Source organism: Alnus glutinosa, chromosome 1 (genome assembly GCF_958979055.1).
Source record: "Alnus glutinosa chromosome 1, dhAlnGlut1.1, whole genome shotgun sequence".
In the NCBI taxonomy this organism is placed as follows: domain Eukaryota; kingdom Viridiplantae; phylum Streptophyta; class Magnoliopsida; order Fagales; family Betulaceae; genus Alnus; species Alnus glutinosa.
The window spans coordinates 37,128,847-37,150,987 of NC_084886.1; the positions used below are offsets into that span (position 1 = coordinate 37,128,847).

General features: G+C 35.2%; 2 protein-coding genes across 3 annotated transcripts; one reads left to right on the top strand and one right to left on the bottom strand.

Annotated features, from left to right (window-relative positions):
- Nucleotides 1-2,813: 2,813 nt before the first annotated feature.
- Nucleotides 2,814-10,545, bottom strand: LOC133879857 (aldehyde dehydrogenase 22A1). 2 transcript variants are annotated; one of them, XM_062318658.1, is made up of 15 exons: nucleotides 10,335-10,545; nucleotides 10,193-10,233; nucleotides 9,553-9,657; nucleotides 7,803-7,930; nucleotides 7,556-7,678; nucleotides 7,056-7,209; nucleotides 6,616-6,719; nucleotides 6,456-6,534; nucleotides 5,910-6,005; nucleotides 5,605-5,742; nucleotides 4,561-4,776; nucleotides 4,075-4,266; nucleotides 3,491-3,634; nucleotides 3,145-3,344; nucleotides 2,814-3,032 (listed from the first exon to the last, which is right to left on the bottom strand). In XM_062318658.1, the coding sequence occupies exons 1-14, from the start codon at nucleotides 10,444-10,446 to the stop codon at nucleotides 3,189-3,191; spliced, it is 1,788 nt and encodes a 595-aa protein (XP_062174642.1). In that variant the 5' UTR covers nucleotides 10,447-10,545; the 3' UTR covers nucleotides 2,814-3,032; nucleotides 3,145-3,188. The 2 variants fall into 2 exon arrangements, with proteins under 2 accessions (XP_062174642.1, XP_062174635.1); XM_062318651.1 differs by having other exon boundaries at nucleotides 3,017-3,344.
- A 9,197-nt stretch (nucleotides 10,546-19,742) lies between these two features.
- On the top strand, nucleotides 19,743-21,724 carry LOC133858841 (UPF0481 protein At3g47200-like). The gene is made up of 2 exons (XM_062294295.1): nucleotides 19,743-19,899; nucleotides 20,236-21,724. Exon 2 carries the CDS (start codon nucleotides 20,324-20,326, stop codon nucleotides 21,614-21,616), a length of 1,293 nt encoding a protein of 430 aa, XP_062150279.1. The 5' UTR covers nucleotides 19,743-19,899; nucleotides 20,236-20,323; the 3' UTR covers nucleotides 21,617-21,724.
- Nucleotides 21,725-22,141: the final 417 nt, after the last annotated feature.

Below are 22,141 nucleotides of genomic sequence, written 5' to 3' on the forward strand. Positions count from 1 at the left end.
CATATCATAAGTCCAGAGTTGTATATTCATATGAAATGTGATTTTAAAAATGAGCAATGAGTATGGATTTTAGACTAAGTAATAAACTTCTATAACAAAATAAAAATAAAAATCTTATAGTATGGTTCTTTTGAATAATAAAATATTTCTAAACATTAACACTTAAAGTGATGTTAAAACTACTTTATGAAAAAACGTTATTTCTCATATATGGCTTCAAGAAAGGCTTTGAGTTAAATCTGAAAATTTTATTTCCATGATATGTTTGAGTGGGTATTTGATCCAAAATTTATTAAGTGAATAGCTTTATATGTGTTTTGGGCCAATGGGCCAAGTGACTAAGTGTAAAGCTCTAGTTAGGCCCATTTAGTGAGTTATGGGTCTTAATTGATTAACCTAGTTAGAAGAAGGTTCAAATGAGCCATTTTTGACCCATGCCTCCCATTAAAACAATTTTGAGAACTTTTGGAGAATAACTAAATCATTTAAAAAAAAAAAAAAAATTGCAAGATTAACTCTATTTTGGTTTCTTTATTCAAAAGCATGAAAATATGAACAAAATAAGTTAGAGTAGAATATGATACTTTTCAAAAAAAAAAAATTGAGGGAAGAAATTATCAGATTTATTCCTTACCTTAATTCTTAGAAGAAAACCTTTTTAATAATGGGGGTAAAGGTTAGAAATGTCAAGTAAATTAGGACCGACTTCTAGTATGGGTTTGTGTGCCTAGCATAGGGCTAACTTAGGTGAACCTTATTGTTCATGTTTTAGCAGTTGCCGCGTACCTTTTATTGCAATATCGAGGTAAGTGGTACTCCTTACCCCTTCCAAATGCATTTCAATTCCAAGGATTATCAATTTCGTATTATACATGTTATGATAGATTACTTTGAAAGTTTAATTACCTTGCAAAAATAATGTTTCATTTTTACCTTAAATATTTTAACGACATGTACTCATTATGACATTTATCTTAATTTGTCAGTGCTTTATCTTCCCTTTGTAAATGTCATCATATGATTTAAAAGCTCATTTCATCAAAATGATTTAAGTTATCACTCAAGAGTGGGTACAAATGCTAAGTATCTAAATGATGATTTCAAATGAGGAAAGCTTCTATTTTAGTGATTTTTCCCAAATGAAGAAAAGTTTCGATTCATGAGAAGTTTCTAAATAAGGAAAGCTTTCATTTAAGGAAACTTTCCCAATAAGGAAATTTTTACGTAAAAAAGTAGTACCATTTTCACATGCTAAGTTATACAATTATTGAAAGTTTAAGGAAGTAAAGAATAAGCATGTTTAAGGTAAAACCAAAATATGTAAATGAATGTTTTTAAAACTTTTGGCCTAAGGAAAAATTAGTAGCACGGTACCGGGCTAGGATGGAGTGCACTACATTGAAGTTACAGTTACATGAAGGTGTAGCCATCGCTAAGTTGTCATGTTGAGGCACCAATAAGTTAATCAGGTGACCAGGGTACCTCGCGGCCAATAGTGTTACCAAATCCTCAAAGGTTGGATCGCACAATCCCATGCATACGGGACATAATAATATGTAAGACCATAAATGACAAGTGAAAAGATAAGTTTTTCCTCATTCAAGAATCATGTCTTTATATCGAACTTGATTTATGAAATATTTCTAGACATAAGTTTTGTTTAGTAAAACTAAGAAAAATGTTTTGAGGGCAGAAAATAGAGTTTAACTCAAGTAATTACTTTATGTCATATGCTTAATTATCATCTTTAAATTTTAATGTTACTTTATTTCAGAAAGTCTCAACTTCAACCGTTTTAACTCGGTTGAGAATATTACTTACAAAGCTTTTTCCTTACCCCTTACTTTCTTTCCCTTTTCTAGCCTCATGACAGTTGTTATAGGTGGCTGGGATGCTTAGGTTTTCTTGGGGGATCATGACATTCATTAATTTAAGTTACTTTTGTTGCATCCATGTGATATTGTCAAGGTGTGTCTGAGACTTTTTTTTTTTTTTTAAAAAAAAGAATAAAAAAAGGGGGAAGGTTATATATTGTTTTCTTAGGGCATTCATTATAGCAGTCACAAGTGCTTTGGATCTTAAATAGGTAATCTTTGCGCCTCTGATGATTTTAAGCTAACAAACCAACCCCCTTGGGCTTGGGTCGTTACAGTTATGCTCATTGAATCATAGATAAAAAAAAAAAACAAACATAAGAGTATTTCTTGTGATCATTGATTACTATGAATATTTTGAAGTTATATCCATCGTCCTCTTTTTTTCTCGATCCTACATATTTTTTGTGTTACATTATTTTCTCAAAACAAGTCCAAAAGATTAAAAACCACTCAAAACTATTTTTAAAAGCATTTTAATAGGCTCATTACCTATTTGCAGATAGCAAATAATAACTGCATTTCATAATCACTCGGATGGGGATAGTAAAAAACCGGCATAGATGCAAATATCGCAAATAACTGCATCCGCATGTACACCCCTAAATTACAGAGCACGAAATAAGATTTTTTTTTTTTTAATACACGAAAGATGATTGTTGCTTACAGCATTAAGAAACTCACTATCATTTACTTCGTCCCAATGATAAAACGTTTATATCCCTTTATATCATTGAGATCAAATAAGACTCATTCCAGTTTAATGTTCATACTTCATAGGATAGTCGTAAATAATTTAATATATTAATTGGATTTGAGACAATCAAGCAAGTGGAAGCTTTTCACGAGTTTAAAATTATGTGTTCTTTTATTATAGTATTTGATATTTGTCAGAAAGAAAATCTTAGAATTCTTAAGCGTGAGATAATTATTCCAATAAAGGTAATATTATTTTCATAAATTAATTTTTTTATTAGGACTATACAACTTAAGTGAGAGATTAGGATTAGATAGCTTACCCTCACCTTATCCAATACAGCATCAAGTACAAAAGTATTATAGCAGTAAGCCAGTCTAATCCAGTTTGGCACGAGCATGAGTAGGTTATACGTGGCAGTGAAAATTTGCGACAACATTACTCATAAGAAAATGTATCACCTATTTTGTAACCAACAAGAAAGCCGAGCAAGAAAGGGGTTAGGATTATGCCCAAAATTAATTGCAAAAGATAACAGCTAGGAAGTCAGTCCTGAATATTTTTGATCATAACCTCAGTAAACCCATGAAAGGGTGGCCGATTCTCACATATCATACTCAGTCGTTTCTTCTGTTACTGTTAGCAGGAGGGTTTTGCTCTGTAAGCATCTTCAAAACTTTTACCAGTGCTCGCAATTGGTCCCATATGTTCAGGCCATAAAGTGCTTCAACAAGCAACTCCTGAAACTCAAAACCGTTCCCTGCGACGGGATACTACGGATTGGAGAGCAAGAAGATAATCAGTGTTGTTTCTTTCCCACACTATAGTAAACGTACACACACACACATATATATATATATATAGAGAGAGAGAGAGAGAGAGAGAGAGAGAAGTCATGATAAAAGTTTTCAAGGATAACCTGGATAGGCTTAGGGATCTTTGTTTTAATGAAAGGCCACCATCTGTCCTCAACAACTGATTTTACAAGACAGCAAGCTCGTAACCCTTCAACACCAGCAAATCGTCCAAATCCGCTGTCTTTTACACCACCAAAAGGCAGGGACTGAAAATCAAGAGGCGACTTCTATTCAGTGGGATTAACTACAATAATACAGGGTTGACTAAAATTTTATCCTCAGATGGTTTGACACAGGGAAGTGTGGCCAAAAAAAGAAAAAGAAAAATAGTCTATGGGTAAAAATGACCAATTCTCCTAATTAAAACAGTTACATCAATAAAAACAGTGTTTGCCTTTTCCTTCCCTAATGAAGGATGCAGATATACACAATTCGTGGTACATTTGCTGATACATACGGCAACAAGATTCTTTTATGTTCCTGTATGCTTATCCTTGATAGCAATAGATTCTTCAAAACAAACATCATCTACATTAATTTTAATCAATGAATCATATAATCTATCTACTAAGTCCCAGCATTAAATTTGAAAGATAGTAAGATCAAATTTTCATCTATTCTCTCAGGAAACAAATTGTAATATTACCTGACACATGTAATTCGATGCAAAATCATTAATTGCAGCAACTCCACAATGTATCTGTGAAGCTATCACTTTGGCACGGTGTTGACTGCCAGAAAAAACAGCACAGCCCAGCCCATACTTTGAGTCATTTGCAAGCTTCACAACCTCTTCATCTGTGCTAAATTTCATTATTGGCATGATTGGTCCAAATGCCTGCATAAAAATTAGCAAACTATCGTTCAAGTAACTAGTAAAAGATAAGGTATACCTTACATCCATTTGCATTTAAATTCTTTTTAATGCCTTACAAAAAGCACAATTGTACATCAAGAATGGCATCAATGCAGAGAACAAAAACCATCATCATTGAAAGTGCGTCAATTAAAACCCTTATTTCATGATATCCTAAAAGTAATCCTCAACATCCATGACAATATGCACATTTTAGATGCAATGACCAAAGACTCATGCAAATGCTGCAGAACAGAGCATAATGAGATTTGCTACCTCCTCTTGCATCAACTTCATTGTGTGGTTTACATTTACAATCACAGTAGGGGGGAAAAACTGATCAACTGCACCTTCACCTATATTACCGAAACTTCCACGTGTAAGAATTTCCGCTCCTTTTTCTAAGGCATCGTTTACAAGGCTTTCAAGCTTTTCAGAGTGCTCTTGTAAACATAGGGCTCCCATATCATACTTTCCAGCAAGGGGTGGACCCTGCAAAAGATAATCAACATAATTGGAAAATGAGTTTAACATTGGAATCCATTAGGTACTTAAGAACGTGAATACTTTTGGCTTAGCACACTTCAATCAAATAGCATTGCCATGTAGCAAAGAAACTACCAAGAAAAGTAACAGTTTGAATAGAGGTTAGGTATATGAAAGGATTGCAGGTCCTGTCATTTCAAGGAATCACCTCAATGCCTCAACAAGGCCTTTGGCAGCTGGCTATGCCAGTCTAAAGAAGAGTTTAAGCAATGGATTTCACCCCAATAGTGATACTTCATTGTGTAACTGTTAAAAGCACTGACTGGACATTTAATGATCAGTCAATCCATTGATAGGTCAATACGCAATTTCACAAAGTCAAATATGCAATTTGAGGCCAACATAGCACTGAAATGTGAAATCAACAGATTTCCTTGCAATGCACAACCAAGAATGGTGAATTGTGTATCCTAGACTCCGAGGTGAGCGTGCAGAGGAAACACCAAAAGTAGACAAAGAAAAGGACACAACCAAGAATGGTGAATTGTGTATCCTAGACTCCAAGGCGAACGTGCAGAGGAAACACCAGAAGTAGACAAAGAAAAGGACACGACACGTGTATTAGGGTCCAAATTTAGATATTTCAATAGTTTTATAATTACAGTCAGGGACTTAGAGACAAGACTTTGGAGTGCCAGGTAGAAATCAAATTACCACCAAGTGCATGCAACTAGTAACTACTTGGAACTCAAAGCCATATAATTATGAAAAAAGAATTGCTAGAAAACCAAAAGAATAATTTGCATATATAGCATGCCAGATAAATATACTTACAGCTGTAACAGATTTTACAATTTTGGCCACTGCATTAACAAATGAAGAATAAATCTCCCGATGAACATAAAATCTCTCAGCACCAGCGCAGTTTTGCCCACTTGATTGAAGAGCAGCCCTAACAGCAATGTGTGCAACCTACATTGAATTGATCATCTCACGTCAGAAAAAGTGGAAATCAATTCCAATTCTCTCTCTCTGAGAAGTTCAATTCCCACTTAAGAATATCATAGACCAACTGGAGACCAGAGAGTCAACAAGAATGTCCAAGTCCGCTAGACAATAAAGGTAAGAAGGAATCATACATGATCCACATCTACATCTTCACACACAATAAATGCATCTTTTCCTCCAAGCTCAAGCGTAACTGGAATAAGTGTGTCAGCGGCATTTCTCATTATCTGCAGAAACAGGAAGCACACCGACCTAAAAGCAATACAAAAACTAAATTGGGTGTAGCGACTTCTTTGTTATATCAGCAGACAGAAGAAGACAAATATGCTAACTTTTTAAGGGAATACTATTCTATAAAGGAAGGAAGAACATACAAAAGGGTGGAAGGTATTTATGTACATCCCCTACAAAGTCATCTAAATATGAGGCTCTCTTGTAGGTAAGAAAGAAAATCACAATAATCAAATTAAAGACATCTTAGTTTGAAGAAAAAAAAATGATAATAACAATATATAACTAATACTCATTGGAATTTGCGTTGATAAATGTCTACTCATATTTAAGCCATCAAGAGTAATTGCTAGTGAAATAATGATCAAACAATATGAAAGTGACAATCTGCTTCACTCATTGGAAAACAAAATCAAGTACATTAATTGTCGAGAGAAAGATCATACCATCTTACCCACACCTGGCGATCCAACAAATATAACTTTGTCAACAGAAGACACAAGTGCTTCTCCTGTCTCGGCAAACCTTCGGAGAAAAAGTATGATTGATTCTACCTAAAAAAATCATGACAATGGAGAGAAAAAAAAGACCTCAAAAATAGCATACCCTGTTATAACTTCAACCAAATTTTCAGGAGCACCGACTGCAGCAAGGGCTGATTGAATAATTTGAAAATAGAAACATCCAGACCAACTTGCGTGTTCTGAGACCTAAAATTACAAGCATATGATTTTCTGTCAATATTGAAAATTAAACTTCAGTAAAATCTCTCATCCAAAAGATATTATGTTTGAAGTAAACTCCTCAATCTTTAAGTCAGTTTGTCACATAATATATCCTAGTACCCCATAATATCATAAGAGCAGCTCACAGGTACATATAACAATGGGCAAACTTAAATGCAAAAATAAAAATAAAAATAAAAAAAGGAAAGAAAAGAAGAAGAAGAGAGCCATAGAAAATCGGTGTAGCAGTGTCAAGTTGTGAAAGTACAAGGCATCCAAAAGTGACAGAGAATAAATGTTTGGCAGTTGGACATAAGATACCTTAATCACAATGCTATTTCCTGAAAACACTGCTGCTAGCATTGGATTAAAAATATTGTGGAAAGGATAGTTCCACGAAACAATGGCACCAATAACACCAAGGGGGTGAAATTCCACTTTGGATTTCTTGTGAATCATTGATCTTCCAGAAGATCTACAAACACAGTGACGAATTACATAATTAAAAATATATATATATATATATATATATATATATATATATATATATATATATATATATATATATATATATATATATATATATTATATATAGTTTGAACATAGATAGTTTGCAGCATTGTCAAAGGGAAACTTAGAATCCTTGAACAGGGCAAATTAATGCTGAGACATTATTCACATAATCTGCCATAACCAAAATAAGTGGAAATACTCCGAGATTAAACATTGGATAGCAAAGAACCTACTCATATAAACATAATTTTGGTTGTCTGTTTACATACTAAGTGGAGATCATATAAAATTAATGAAAAAAGAGATACCGGTATTCAGGCTTTAGCCACCGCTCACCCTCTGAAAGAAGCCAAGTGATCTTCTCGCATGTTGTCATTATTTCTCCTAAAGAGGCATCTACCATTGTCTTTCCAGTATCACGTGATGATACCCTAACCAAAATGACAAATGAATTAGAGTACATGCCAATCCTTAACCAATCAAACAGGATACAATACAAATACAGGCATATGTAGGACAATAGCCCCCAACTCAATGCAGGAACAGAATCCTTACTCGCATATAAGCTGTTGGTGTTTAATTATATAGTTTAGAAGTATCCGCAAAAACTGGCGCCTTTGCTTGAAACTGCTCTTTGCCCAGATTTTTTGTGCGTTCCTTGCCTGCACCACACGCTCCTTCACCTGAGCACGTATATATAGACAGTAGTTTTAGTTGATAGTCACCTTCCTTTGTCAATTTGCATTTTCTGCCGGGTAAGAAGCCAGTGATGGTAATACACAGATAAACAGACATATTATGTATGTAGATATGTTTATGTATATTTATTTAAGGATGCATAGATGAAGGGGTGGAACTACAGCCAATGTTATAGATGTATGTTTTTATTTTTCTATGGGATGACCCCTCTAAAATTCATTTTTACCCCCTAAAAAGTCTTCTTAGTTTTGCCCCCTACCTAAAATTTAAGTTCCACCCATGTATAGATGGATGAATAGCTAGACAATATGGGGATTAAGAATACCTCTGGGAATGGCTACAAACAACTTTAAGAAAGTGGCACTTGTAAATAAATAGCTATGTATATGTACACAAGGAAAAATGGATACATGTATCATACTAAAATATACACTTGCTTATCCATGTATGTGATGCCCCAGTCTCACATTGGAAAGATGAATAACTTACATAAAGTGGATAGATTATAAAGGCACTTATGGGTGCTAAGTCCCATATTGGTTCTTTACTAGATGAGATTGTGTTTTATAAGTGATTCTAAGAAAATCCGATTGCAACTTGATTAGTCATTTTGAAGTGATAACGCAGATATGACTAACGTTTTCCTTGTAATGCTATATAGTACCGGAGCACTGCATGACGTAGTCTTGACAAAGACGTCACCATTGAGTAGGTAGGTTATAAAGGCACTTATGGGTGTTAAGTCCCACATTGGTTTCTTATTAGGTGAAACTAAGCTTTATAAGTGATTATGAGGAGTTTCAATTGCAACTTGACTAATCATTTTGGAGTGATAGTGCATATATAGCTAACCCTTTCCCTAGGTCGTTACAATGTATATACACCTATAAAAGTATCAGTAAGAACAAAATGATAGATATCAATATAATGACTACTACAATCTACATGGTTGGACAATAAACATCATGTTTATCTCTGACAGCAGCTGTCAAAAACTTCAGCAAAATGACACTTCAATTGAAAAAGATAAAGAAATGAACCATATCTGAAGCATATCATTGTGCTTACCGCAACAAAATCCTCTTATAACAGAATTCAGAAAGCTCAAATAATGGTTGAAAGTTAATTGCGTCAACAATTCCATATATTAGACCAAAAATTGACTCCTCAAATTAGAAAATCAATTACAAAAACACCACAAGCATATGCTGCCAAAGAAATATATTGGAATAAAAATAAGAAATTTTAAGATGTTCCGTCAATACTTTACCCCCTTCTTCAGAAGAACCATTGATAATATCAGTTTCAAGCAAACAGTGAAATGAGTAGGGATCTTAGAGAGTAGTGAAGAAGGATTCCCATCACCTCCCTCCTCCACTCCATCCTCTCTAAATTTGAGCTATAATACACTCCATTTTTCTCTCTGCATTGTGTATACTACCACTTTTAAGAGCATTGAAAGAAAGCCACAAAAGTGGAGTAAAAAGTTCATCAATCTCGAACATAGTCAAAATCCAAACTATTTAGACTTAAAAAAAGCGTGACACAAGAATAAAGCTACCCGGACCCAATCGATCCCAATCCCGATAAGCACAACATCACTAACCTCTGCAGGTGTCAATGCAGGGTAAAATCCCAAGTATTTCATGTTGGCGGGCTCATAGCACTGAACTTTCCTGTCCGCTTGCTGTGTCCTCCCCCTTGGAGGAATCTGCATCCGAGCCATTCACCAATAAAAGGTAAGAAACCAGGCCTTAATCATATGCTGCAAACTTGAATGCTGGTGGAAATACCAGAAATGTACATCAAAGGTAATAAGAACTTCAATTGTACTTTTTTCGTTTTTCCCAAGGAAAATCACACAATCCAGTATGGCCTTAATAAGCAATACAAAGCACTTCAAAAATTTCAAATCACACAACGAACTCTAAAGTAAAACAAAATTCAAACATACTTGATCCGTTTACTTCAACAGATTTGAGTACTTTCTTGCCAGCTCGTTTTCCTTTCTTTACACAGATCAGATTAGTAATCTCGATCACACGCATTTTGCATTTATAGTCTCGAATTTTTTTATGAATGGGAAAGTAAGAGACGTACAAGATCGTAAATTTTGCATAACACGGATAATTAAATTTTAAACAAAAATCTAAAAATTACAAAGAGAACAAATTCGCATAAATTAGAAATCGTTATCAAATTACATTCAATAAAATAAAAATAAAAAAAGGGTTCGGGAAGCTCACATAGATGTAGTTCTCCTGCGTCTGATTCGCATCCTCCAACACTGCCATTGGAAAATAAAAAATTAAAAAAACGCAAAATCTTCAGCAACGCACAAAAACAGAGCTAGAGAGAGAGAGAGAGAGAGAGAGAGAGAGAGAGTACCGTCGGAGGCGTCGACGTCGATGGAGGGCACATTGGGAGGAATGAGCTTGAAGAGGAATCGACAAATGACGTAAGCGAGCGCGAGAACCAGCAGAGGCCACCAAAACGCCATTTTCTTCTGAGGAAAACAAACAAAAGCAAAAGTCTTTGTGTGCTTCAGATTTCCGAAAAGCGAAAATGAATAAGCCAAAAGGCAACGGAATGTATTACAATATTTTGCTTCTTTAAAGCGTCTCCAGCAACGCTGGTTTTTTTCTTTTTTTTAAGCAAAGTATGCATGTGGAGGTGATATAGACATCGAGAACTGCACGTGCTTTCTCAAATAGATAACACTCAAGTTTAATCCCGAGTGCTTCTCATTTTTTAAGATTCGATCTCAAGACCTTTCAATCATTAAACCATTAGAAGTTAGTCCAAACGCCATTAGACCATCACCTTCATTAGTCCCAACAAGGTTAGTTAGGAATATGATACCCTCTTCATTTTAAATTAAATAAATAATATTTATTTTATGATTATGATTTAAAGTCGGTACATTTGACTAACGGTATATATAAAGTCAATATTTTAAGAAATGCAATTCTCTATTTTAACTAGTATTTTTTTAATATACACTTTAACAAATTATCTATTCTCTTCTTTTACTTTTTTTTATTATTATTATTTTTAATTATATTCTTACCAACACTTATATTTCAAATATTTATCTTTTCTAACCATCATATTTTTTCAGCAGTCATATTTTTCCAATGGTCATATCCTCTCAAGATAAATTAGATTACTCGACTATAAATAGACCAAGCTATTGTAGTGTTTCATACATCAAAAATACCATCTCCTTTTCACAATTCTCTTAGCTTTATTTTTTTTGTTTACATTATTCATTATTCGTTTTCTGTCAATGGCTAAACAATTGAATATAGAGGGAGGATCTTGATCACATTGTTGTTCTGTTCCAACACATACGTTCATCAGTTGTGATTCTTAATTTGCAAGGCCATCAAATTCGTTTTCTCAACTATTTTAATTTGCTGATTCACAGTATGTCCTCTAAAATTATTTTGAATGAGGTTTCGGATGAATCGTCCTCTTTTTCTTCGTATTCAAACTGCGGTAGAAGCTTGCAATCCGTACTTTGTTGAGATAAGAAATTGTAATGGACCGCTCAATTTATCTTCCATTCAAGTGATGACAGCTGTACTTAGAATCATCAATTATAGAATAGTGGTTGACTATGTGGATGAGTACATGAGGATTGAAGAAACTACTGCAATATAGTCCCTAGAAAATTCTGTTAACGTGGATGAGTGCATGCGGATTGGAACCATAAAACGCTCAAAGACGTTACGAAGACATGCATATACTGCAAACATGATCATTGAAGACGAGCAAAATATTGATAATGATATTTACTTTGAATATAAATAACTCAATGAAACTCCCCGTGTAAAAGTTTCTCGCGAGTAGACTCTTTGTATTTGTGGATTTAAAGGCATCTGCGCATTGAAGATAATCAAACTCATTCTTAGTTGCAATCAAACCTCATTAAATACTTGTGACAATTGCATGGCCAATCTTCAGCATTAGTAGTCTTATTGTATTTTTCAGCTTGCAATGTCAGTCCATTAATATCATCTGTAAAAATATCACCTTTAACTTCCCTCTATTGAGTGTATTTTCTTAGGCAACTACCTACTCAAAATATATCATACACAATGATTATCTAAATGACCTTAGCTCTATAGTTCTATCTTGCTTTAGTTGCCTACCCCATCTATGCCTATGCAACAGAAAAGAGAACAGCTGGGGTTCCCAATTATCCATCTCAATGGGGGCAGAAAACGAATCGACGACTATGTAAAAATTTCAAAGCAATCAAAGGGTAGGTACCACCTCATCAATAAACATAATAACATTGCTTAAAATTGTTCAACACCAATAACAAAGCAAGATATATAATTTCATTTGACAATTAATTGTCTTACAAAGAGATGGAGGCCAAACTATCTTAATAGTAGCTAATCATTTAGACATTATTTCCTACTTCGACTTTCAAAGATTTTCATTTGTTGGATACAAATATATTCTTTTTGGACTTCAAACAAGCTACTTGTATCCATGAGCATGATTTTGTCCTCCTTTACTCGAGCCATAATTTACTTAACTCGAAGCATCTCTTCCTCTCGAGCACCGGTTCTTTCCCTAACTTCTAGTTTCCTCTCACTCGCTAACCTCCTCTCTTCCTTCATCTCAGTTAGTGACCCCATAAGCCTCTCTTCATGAGCATTGTCTTTGCTTTTCATTTATTCAATCACTCTTTTGTGGCCTTCCTGCCCCAAGGGTCTCTCTAAATCTATGAAGTCATTGGTGAAGATATTATCTTCTCCTATATTTATCGGAGCTAGAGTAGAATATCGGAGAACAAATTGCAATGACTTAGGCGTTGATCAAGATTTAACAGAATTTACAAAAATACTCACGCGTAAATCTTTGATTTTTTATTTATTTATAAAAATATGAGTATTTTGAAAATTTTGACAAATATTTAACAAAAAATCCTAACGAATTGGTGAAATTGAAGAAAAAAAAATAAAATATGGATATACTAAATTGGAATTTTTTTAAGTTTAGGGCAGTAATTGCAAAAGCGGCAACAATTAATTCATAAGGGTTAAATGAAGTTTCTCCTAAAACTTATTTTATGTTCTGTTGTTTTGCTGACCATTGATTAGTTAGAAATGTTTGAATCCGTGTAGCATCACATCGAAGATCTTATTGGTAGGGCTAGCAATTTTGACACGACCCAACAACCCGACACGAAGTTAGCTGATTTGGGTTTACCTTAAACGGGTTTGGGTCATAAATTGGTCAACCTATTTATTTCGGTCTGGCAGGTCGTGTCACGGGTCCCCCGTGAGGGACCCGCCAGACACGGTTATTTAAAAAAAAAAAAAGAAAAAGGAAATGGGATTAGGCAGAGTTTAGGATCCTCTGCAATTGCCTGCTACCTATTATTGTGAGATGTGAGAAGTTCTCGTCAAAGCAGGGGGTGGTGCGACCATGTATAACGTAGATATGATTAGAGTCACGACTGCTCGAGACAAAATTTCAACCATTTGCAAATGTCTATATATCGTGATCTGCTTAAATTGCAGAAGTAAATCATAATTAAGTACGAGATATATTGTATGAAATATTCATACTCAAACTTAATTAGCTATGACAACATAGTTAACACTCGACAATATTCATGTTTATCTCATTCCATACATACATACATATTACATCAATTAAAGTATAAGATACATTCACTCTGACTTATTTTACATGCAAACACTAAAGCAAAAGGAAATAATTGAATGGAACCCCATGGATCTGGATGTACTTTTTCTCTTTTTTTCTGAGCGATATAAAAGAGCAAGGTAATATTAGTTATTTGCATATTTAATTTCTTCATTTACTTGTATTTTTTTTATTTTACTTTAATGATATTAATTTCTTTTATCTTTTGATATAGAACAAACTTTAATGAAGGTGGATAACAAAAAAGATGATGTTTTGACATTGGATAGTATCAGTTCCTGTGACATTCCAAGTTCATCTAGAAAATGAGCATATTTGTGGGTCATTCAAGAGCGGACAATATGGGGCAAAAATGGGAACCCAATTTATATTTGTAAATTTGTAATGATAATGTAGTTTTTTTTTTTTTTTTGGTTATTTGATTAGACAATTAAGCATATTAAGTGATTTGGTACTAGCCTACTAGGAGTTTAATTTCTAGAGATGAATTGCTAAAACTGTTATTATTTCATTTAAAAACAAAAAATTAATTTTTTTTTTCTCGGTTCGGGTCGTTTCAACCCGATACAACCCATTATGCTAAACGGGTTTCACAGGTGGTGTCAGGTGACTCATAAAAATTATCGTATCATATCGTGTCTGGGGCTCCGACTCGTTAACATAAACGGGTCGTGTTTGGGTCTACTTTAAAAGGGTCGCGGGTCCCCACAGGTCATAAACGGGTAGACCCACAGACCTGTTTTGCCAGCCCTACTTATTGGCATGGTAATTCTCCCAAATTCTAGCCCAATATGTCTTCTTTGTTTGCTCATTTCCTTCCACTAGATACACAATAGTATTTATCCATGCTTCTGCAAGGAGATTATCTTCTTCTGTGCTAAAGTTGCCACAACATGGTTTCTTAACACTGGATTCTATTTCAACATGGGGTGCAGACATTTGGAGGTTTAGATCTAGAGATCCCATCGCTTCATTATCAAAGTATGGCCCCTCATTTAAAAGATTGGTGAAAGATGTGTCCCCTTGCATTTGCGAATCTATTCAAAGAAACTGAAGAAGTAAAAAAAGAAACAGGTAAGCTCAATCAATCAAACGCATGAATCAAACTATCTCCAGTAACGCCCCAGTTTATAAACAAGTCACAAGTGAAAAATATCTAAATTTCCCACTCACTACTTTTAGTGATAAGAACCAGTAGAAACATGGAGAAACATGGGATATGTGCGTGGGAAGCTAAGTGAGAAGAAACTAGAAGAATCAAGAAGAAAGCGTGGAAAGCTAAGTAAGAAGAACCTAGAAGAACCCAGAAGAACATGTATTGTTAGGTGAAGTATTAAACACGTGTGGTAAGAGTTGGTAGGCCATCTGTATTTTGTTGGGCCAGCTGGACTAGGTTGTTAGAAGGCCAACTAGAGTTAGTTGCTAATAAGTGGGCTAGGCCCAGTGTTTGTAAGGCTATACAACTAATACAAGCCATTGAGTTTCTAAAAAATGTTACAAAAATTGTTTGAAGTCTTTTTGTAAGCATTTTACACTTTGGAACTTGGATTGGGCTCGAACCAATCTTTCTATCTCAATAACAGTTCATCTATTTCATTCTCTGTTCTTTTATTCAATCCACATTTCCATTTGTAATTCACAGAAAAGTATTAGAAAAATACAAGAGTATTACAATTGGTATCAGAGCTTCAATGATCCATGGCGGAAGGAACATTAGTCAGAGATTTACAGGATACAATTATGAGTTTCAAGTTGCATCAAAGCAAGCTACGTCTGGACCAACTCAGAGTCAAAGCAACTTGCATGGCAAAAAGATCGATGAATTGTAGCTAAGATGGACTAGCTACTAGAAGTTATGTCAACCAATGCGAAGAATTCAATTCCAGAATTGGAATCACCTACATTCTTTGAACAAGGCTACATGGAAGGAAGGCACACGAGGGAAAATGGAGAATCTTCCTTTGGATTTCCAAGATTTCAGAGGGGAGGTCCCAATCCTGCTGGTGCAGATGTGCAAGTGCATAGTCTCAAAGTGGAGTTTCCACTTTCCACGGTTTGACGGAGACAACATCTCAGGTTGGTTGTTTAAAGCTAATCAGTTTTTTAGCTTTAGTCATACTCCCACCGAATACAAAGTAGTGATGTCTGCTTTTTATATGGAGGGTGATGCATTAGTGTGATTTCAAGATGCATCTGATTTAGGCGTGTTTAATTCGTGGGATGCCTTTAAACAGGTTATTCAATTACGTTTTGTTCCCAACTTGTATGATGATCCTATGGAGGCTCTTATTCGTTTGAGACAAACTTCCAGTATTTCAATCTATAAAACTCATTTTGAGAAACTGCCCAATAGGTTGAAAGGTCTCTTTGAAAACTATAAGTTGAGTTGTTTTTTAAGCGGTTTAAGGGATGATATTAGGCTTCCTTTGAGACTGTTAAAACCACAGACTTTAAATGATGCATTTGGATTGGCCAAAATCCAGGGGAATTTGTGATGAGTAGTAGAACATCTTATACATCTAGTGGCTTTCATACAACCTCTGCTTTTCAGCAAGGAGAAAATTTGTCTCAAGGTGTTAATATCCGAAACCTGTTTCCACAGGTATTGTTAAGGCTGAATTGGAGGACAAGGTGAGCTAGGATTTCCTAGTGGGGGGTCAAAACAGAATTTATTAGTCCAAAAGATTTCTTCAGCTCAGATGGAGGAGAGAAGAAGAAAAGGCCTCTGTTATTACTATAATGACAAGTATAGTCCAACTCATCAATGTCTAAAAGGGAAAGTTTTCCTTATGGAGGGCTGTGAGTTAATGCATGGAGATCAAATTTTTTCTTCAAATATTGATTGCGATGATTCAGGGTTAGAACTACAAATTCAGGAGGAAGTAGGGGAGGTTCAGCAGCCAGAAATATCCCTGCATGCTATTACGGGCTCTCCTAATCCAGAGACTATGAGGTTGATTGGTACTATTAAATCTCATGAAATAACAATTTTGGTTGATTAAGGTAATTCACATAATTTTGTGGATCCTACAATTGCTTCAAAGATTCAATTGGCAATCCAAGTTGATGTCAAGCTGGCTGTCAAGGTGGCTAATGGGCAAATTGTTCACACTAAGGGCTATTCTCTAGCCTTACCCGTGAGTGTTCAAGGTATTAATTTCTCTGTTGAATTTTATATTTTACCTTTGAGGGATTGTGACATGGTGTTCAAGATCCGTTGCATGGGAAGCTAAGTGAGAAGAAACTAGAAGAATCAAGAAGAAAGCGTGGAAAGCTAAGTGAGAAGAACCTAGAAGAACCCAGAAGAACATGTATTGTTAGGTGAAGTATTAAACACGTGTGGTAAGAGTTGGTAGGCCAACTGTATTTTGTTGGGTCAATTGGACTAGGTTGTTAGAAGGCCAACTAGAGTTAGTTGCTAATAAGTGGGCTAGGCCCAGCGTTTGTAAGGCTATACAAGCCATTGAGTTTCTAGAAAAGGTTACAAAAATTGTTTGAAGTCTTTTTGTAAGCATTTTACACTTTGGAACTTGGATTGGGCTCGAACCAATCTTTCTATCTCAATAACAGTTCATTTCTTTCATTCTCTATTCTTTCATTCAATCAACATTTCTATTCATAATTCACAGAAAAGTATCAAAAATAATACAAGAGTATTACATGACGCTACTACATGATATAACATCTGAAATATCGTAACAAAAAAAAAAAATCACTAATAAATTTTTATTTTGATCATGTCCCTACAAACTCATCTCAATAACATACACAAGAGCTTCTAGACAAACCTCAATTTAAATAAATAAGAACGTTGTTAATATACAATAATTGAATAATGAAAGTCAGTCTAGCTCAAAAGTATGAGGCTTCCAGTCAACCTCAGGCACAAAATCCCAAACAACATATGGTCTTCATCTTCCTCATCATATGCAGTATATCATGTAATTTTTTTCTTTTTAAAAAAAAAAAAATTACAGAGTGGCCGAACCACTTAATTGCATGCTTTTACATATTTTTGGCCAAATGGATATGTTACAAAATCAATTTACTTTAAGTTTGGGGGAGAGGGAGGGGGAGAGAGAGAGAGGGAGAGAGAGAGAGAGAGATCGCTAATGAACCGAACTAAGAAAATGTGTTATTTGGGAATTTGTTCTAAAAGGATTTATCTAGAGTAGGATCTCTGTCTCTCTTGTTCTATAAATATTTAAATATTCCATGCACATAATTTTGATTGAAATAATCCTGAACAAATCGCTTTCTAATCATAAACCCAAACGCAATCTAAGATTATTATTCTATTAGGATTTGAGATTTATCTTATAAATACTATAATGTTTAAGCTAACACTTCCAACACCATTAACCTTATCTAGTGGGACTTTTAGAAATGATGTATGAGATTGGACCTTTTTAGAACAGTTTCCGGTATGGTGTGGACATTCACATTCTTTGATGCTCCTTGCGTTCTCACGGTCATTGCAACACAAACAAAGTCAAGAGAACTCGTCGAGGGTGCCGACGGGTCTCACTCAAATGCCTAAGTCAAACTTTGAGGAAATAATATGTTCAATGCACAATAATTCAATCTAGATTTCGTACTTGGTTTAAAGGTTTATTTATAGGTTAGGACGTAGAGGCAAACCTGAATTAGGGTTTCGTCCCCCGCCTGTCCAAGTAGCACTGCCAGGGCTTGATTTGGTCTTGGAATATTTATCGAACCCAAATTGAGATTCTTTCCTTATTCGTCTTGGAGTAAGATTCTGATCAAATTTCTTGGGATCATATACATTATGGGATTATTCAGGATTGCGACCTTGCCGTCTCCTTCCATCTCAGTGACTGGGTTGACACCTCAGTTTCCAGGACACCTTCCTGAGACAAAGTAGGGGAAGTCAAATTCTGGGCCTGGGACATGTTCATTCTTGGGCTAGATTTGGATATGCCACCGATCACGTATCCCTAGAAATAGCCATTTCCGAGGTAGCTTATCACGCATTTTCCCAAAGGGCTCTTTTTCGGGAGATACACCGCATGGGTTTGGGGCCCATACTTCTTTCTAGGCTGATGCCGATTCGAAGGCCCATGACTTTGAGTAGGGCCGGACTGAATGAGATTATTCCCAACAGGACCCATAAAATGTTATTGCAATCCTCATTGATGCAATTCAATGAGAGAATTGTAGGCCTATTATATTTAAGGGGAAAAAAAAAATGGTCTGCACAGGTTAAACCAAATATTTCTTTATGATACAATGGAACCCAGAAATTTTCCGCAATTTTGGTTGCATTTTCCAAAAAATGAAACGAAACTAAAACATCCTCAGATTTTTCTATTTGAGTAAGAGACTTGGATTTTTAAAACTACACAAGGTTTTGAGACAGACAAAAGAAAAGACATTTTTTCTGTGTTTTAAACCTGGTCTGCAATGTACTCTTTATAGTGTTAAAGCATATATGTAATTTTGCAATTAACAGTAAATATCTAATAATTTAGCTGTTGTTAAAATCTTAAAATCGGCCATAATTGCCAGTAAGGATTACTCCGATACTTTGCATCGTACTAGAGCATGCACACAAGTGCATATATTCAAGTATTGCTTATTTTAAAACAATGGTTTGGTGTGAGTTGGGCCTTATAAATGCCAACTTCAATTTCTCTTTTTCTCAGGTGGAATTCTTTTCTTTCGAGACTCTTTAAAGCATTTTCAAACCACAAACTATATATATATATATATATACTAATTTTGAATTTTTTTTTAACATCTTGAGCACAGCCATAATATATCTCTTGGCTTCGCCTACGATTTCAAGCAAATTTGGTACATTGCCCACAATTGTGAAGCACATGTTCGTCACAGGGGCTGCAGAGGCATCATCCAATTGTAGCATTCCGTAAAGCTAAAACAAGCAGAAATGAGGCCACTTTATTAGTTCATATTTCAAGCACATTGCTTTTACTATAGCTAATACTTGAATTTACATTTAAGTAATCAATTTTTCCTTTTGCTTTATATAAAGATTGCTTTCTGTCGGAGTTTCGACATTCTATTCAGATGTTTTATTCTAGTTTCTGTTCATTATTTGTTAGTTTCCTTACCAAACTCCACAAGTCATCTCTGATTCCAATCAATTCTCTGTTTATTGAATCTTGGATGCCCACCACCCTGGATGGTCAATAAATATGTTTCTTGTCATTGGTATTTCTGTTCAAGAGGGCTTAATCTCTTTCAGAATTCTTTGGAACTTCATAGCTCCCCAGCAAAGGTATTATTATGGCTTGAAATCCCATTTGTTTAAGATCTTGTTTGCATAGTTTGTCTCAAAAAGTGTTAGTCATGGATGTCATTGATCCTTGTTTCTTTTCCTTTCCAAACTTTTCCCTTCATATAATTATGTAGTATTCTCGTGATGTTTTTATTAATGTTCCTTTTTTATAGCATACGACAATCACCAGAACTTAGATAGTAGGAAACCTTAACTCATTGTCATGTTTCTTATTTAGTATCTCTGATACTTCTGCATCAAAAGGGATGAAATGAATTGGCACAAAAACTTCCTCTTCATTGTCATAATTATCTTATCGCAAAGGTGCAATTGCAGGTTATGTTGACTTCATTTGCCCAGAGATCAAATTAAGCATTTTTTTTTCTCTTGGGTATGTTCCTTTGAGACATATCTCCACCAAAAGATGGCAAATAGGGAAGGGTCAGAAACCAGAGACCATGTTTCTGTTGAAATCACAGAGGATGCTCTTGTATCTTCTATTAAAGAAAAGATGGAAGCTGTATGTGCTTCAGTTTGTATCTCCAGAGTCCCTGCTGAACTTCGTAAGGGAAATGAGAAGACATATATCCCTGACAAAGTTTCCATTGGCCCTTTTCACCATGGAAAAGATACCCTAAGCGCCATGGAAGACCTTAAGTGGCGCTATTTGTATTACGTCCTCAACCGAAAACCGAACCTTGAAGCAAGCATGGATGGATGTGTGAAAGTACTCAGGGAGATGGAGCACAGAGCAAGGAGATGTTATTCAGAAACTATCAATCTCACCAGTAACCAATTTGTGCAAATTATGTTACTCGATGGCTGTTTCATCATAGAGCTGTTCTTTAAGAATGCCTGTAAGAGTCTCAGACGCAGAAGTGATCCTATATTTAGCACACCTGGAATGTTCGTTGACATAATGTACAACTTGATATTGCTAGAAAATCAGATTCCCTATTTTGTTCTCCAACGCTTATTTCAAATCATACCAATTCCTAGACAATGCAGTCTGTCTCTCAATGAGCTCGCCTTTCGATTCTTCAAAAACATGATGCAGGGAGATCGGCAGGCTCTTTGGGAGAAGTTTGACTTAGAAGGGAATCATTTACTTGACATGATCCGCCACTGTTTCCACCCAACATATCCAAGACAGCAGCCAAAATATGAAATGCAGCAAGGCTTGGATTGTGCAACAGGCCTCCAAAAGGCAGGAATCAGGCTCAAGAAAGCCAACACAAAAAACTTATTAGATGTCAAGTTTGTTAATGGAGTCCTTGAAATCCCACCTCTAAGGATTCACAAGAATACAGAAACACTGTTTAAGAACCTCATTGGATATGAGCAGCGTCACTGTGAGAACACGCAGCACATTACATCTTATGCGTTTCTGATGGGCAACCTAATATGCTCTAAGAAAGATGTGAAGTTACTGGGAAGACAGAACATTCTCATCAGTGATAGGGACGAGGAGAAAGAGGTTTCTCAACTGTTCATGAAACTCTGTAGGGATGAGAAAGTGAAGGACTTCTATTATGCTGGGCTTTTTGAACGAGTGAGTGAGTACAGAAGAATCGGATGGCATGTAAGCTGGCAGAAACTGAAGGGCAATCCTTCTGCTAAACTTATGCTGTTCATCGTGGCTATTCTGCTTCTTGCTCTCACCTTTATAGGAAGCTTATTTTCTGTAATCTCATTCTTTCTCCACCATGGAAAGTGAAGATGAGGCCATGAGGCTCTCATCCTTCAGTAAAGGAAGACAAAATAATAATAAACACGATTATTTTCCTTTCCCTTGTACAGATTTTAAATTCTCTCTATGATTTGCTAATGGGTGTCTATCAGATGTTGATTGCACTCAGCATTCCAATGTAGCAATGACTCTCATTTTCTCTAGTCAATCCAACAAATGGAAAGAAAAAGCAATGGAGTGGCAATTTGGCATTAATCCTTCATCTTACAATACCCGATCATTGTAGAGAGAAAAATAAGAGAAATAATGTAGGGAAAACTTCACTTACGCCCAAGGTATAATCGATTTTGCAATCAAAATCTCGAAGTTTTAAAATTTGTAATGATAGTATCATATAATTCAGCCACTTTTAATGTGTAATGCCTTGGATTGACCCACGGCCAACCGTGGGTCACAAGAATTTTCAGAATTTATTTTTGTTGAATTTTCAATTTGTTCTTTTTTTTTTTTTTTTTTGGATAAATCAAAAAAACATTATAAAACCAAACACCA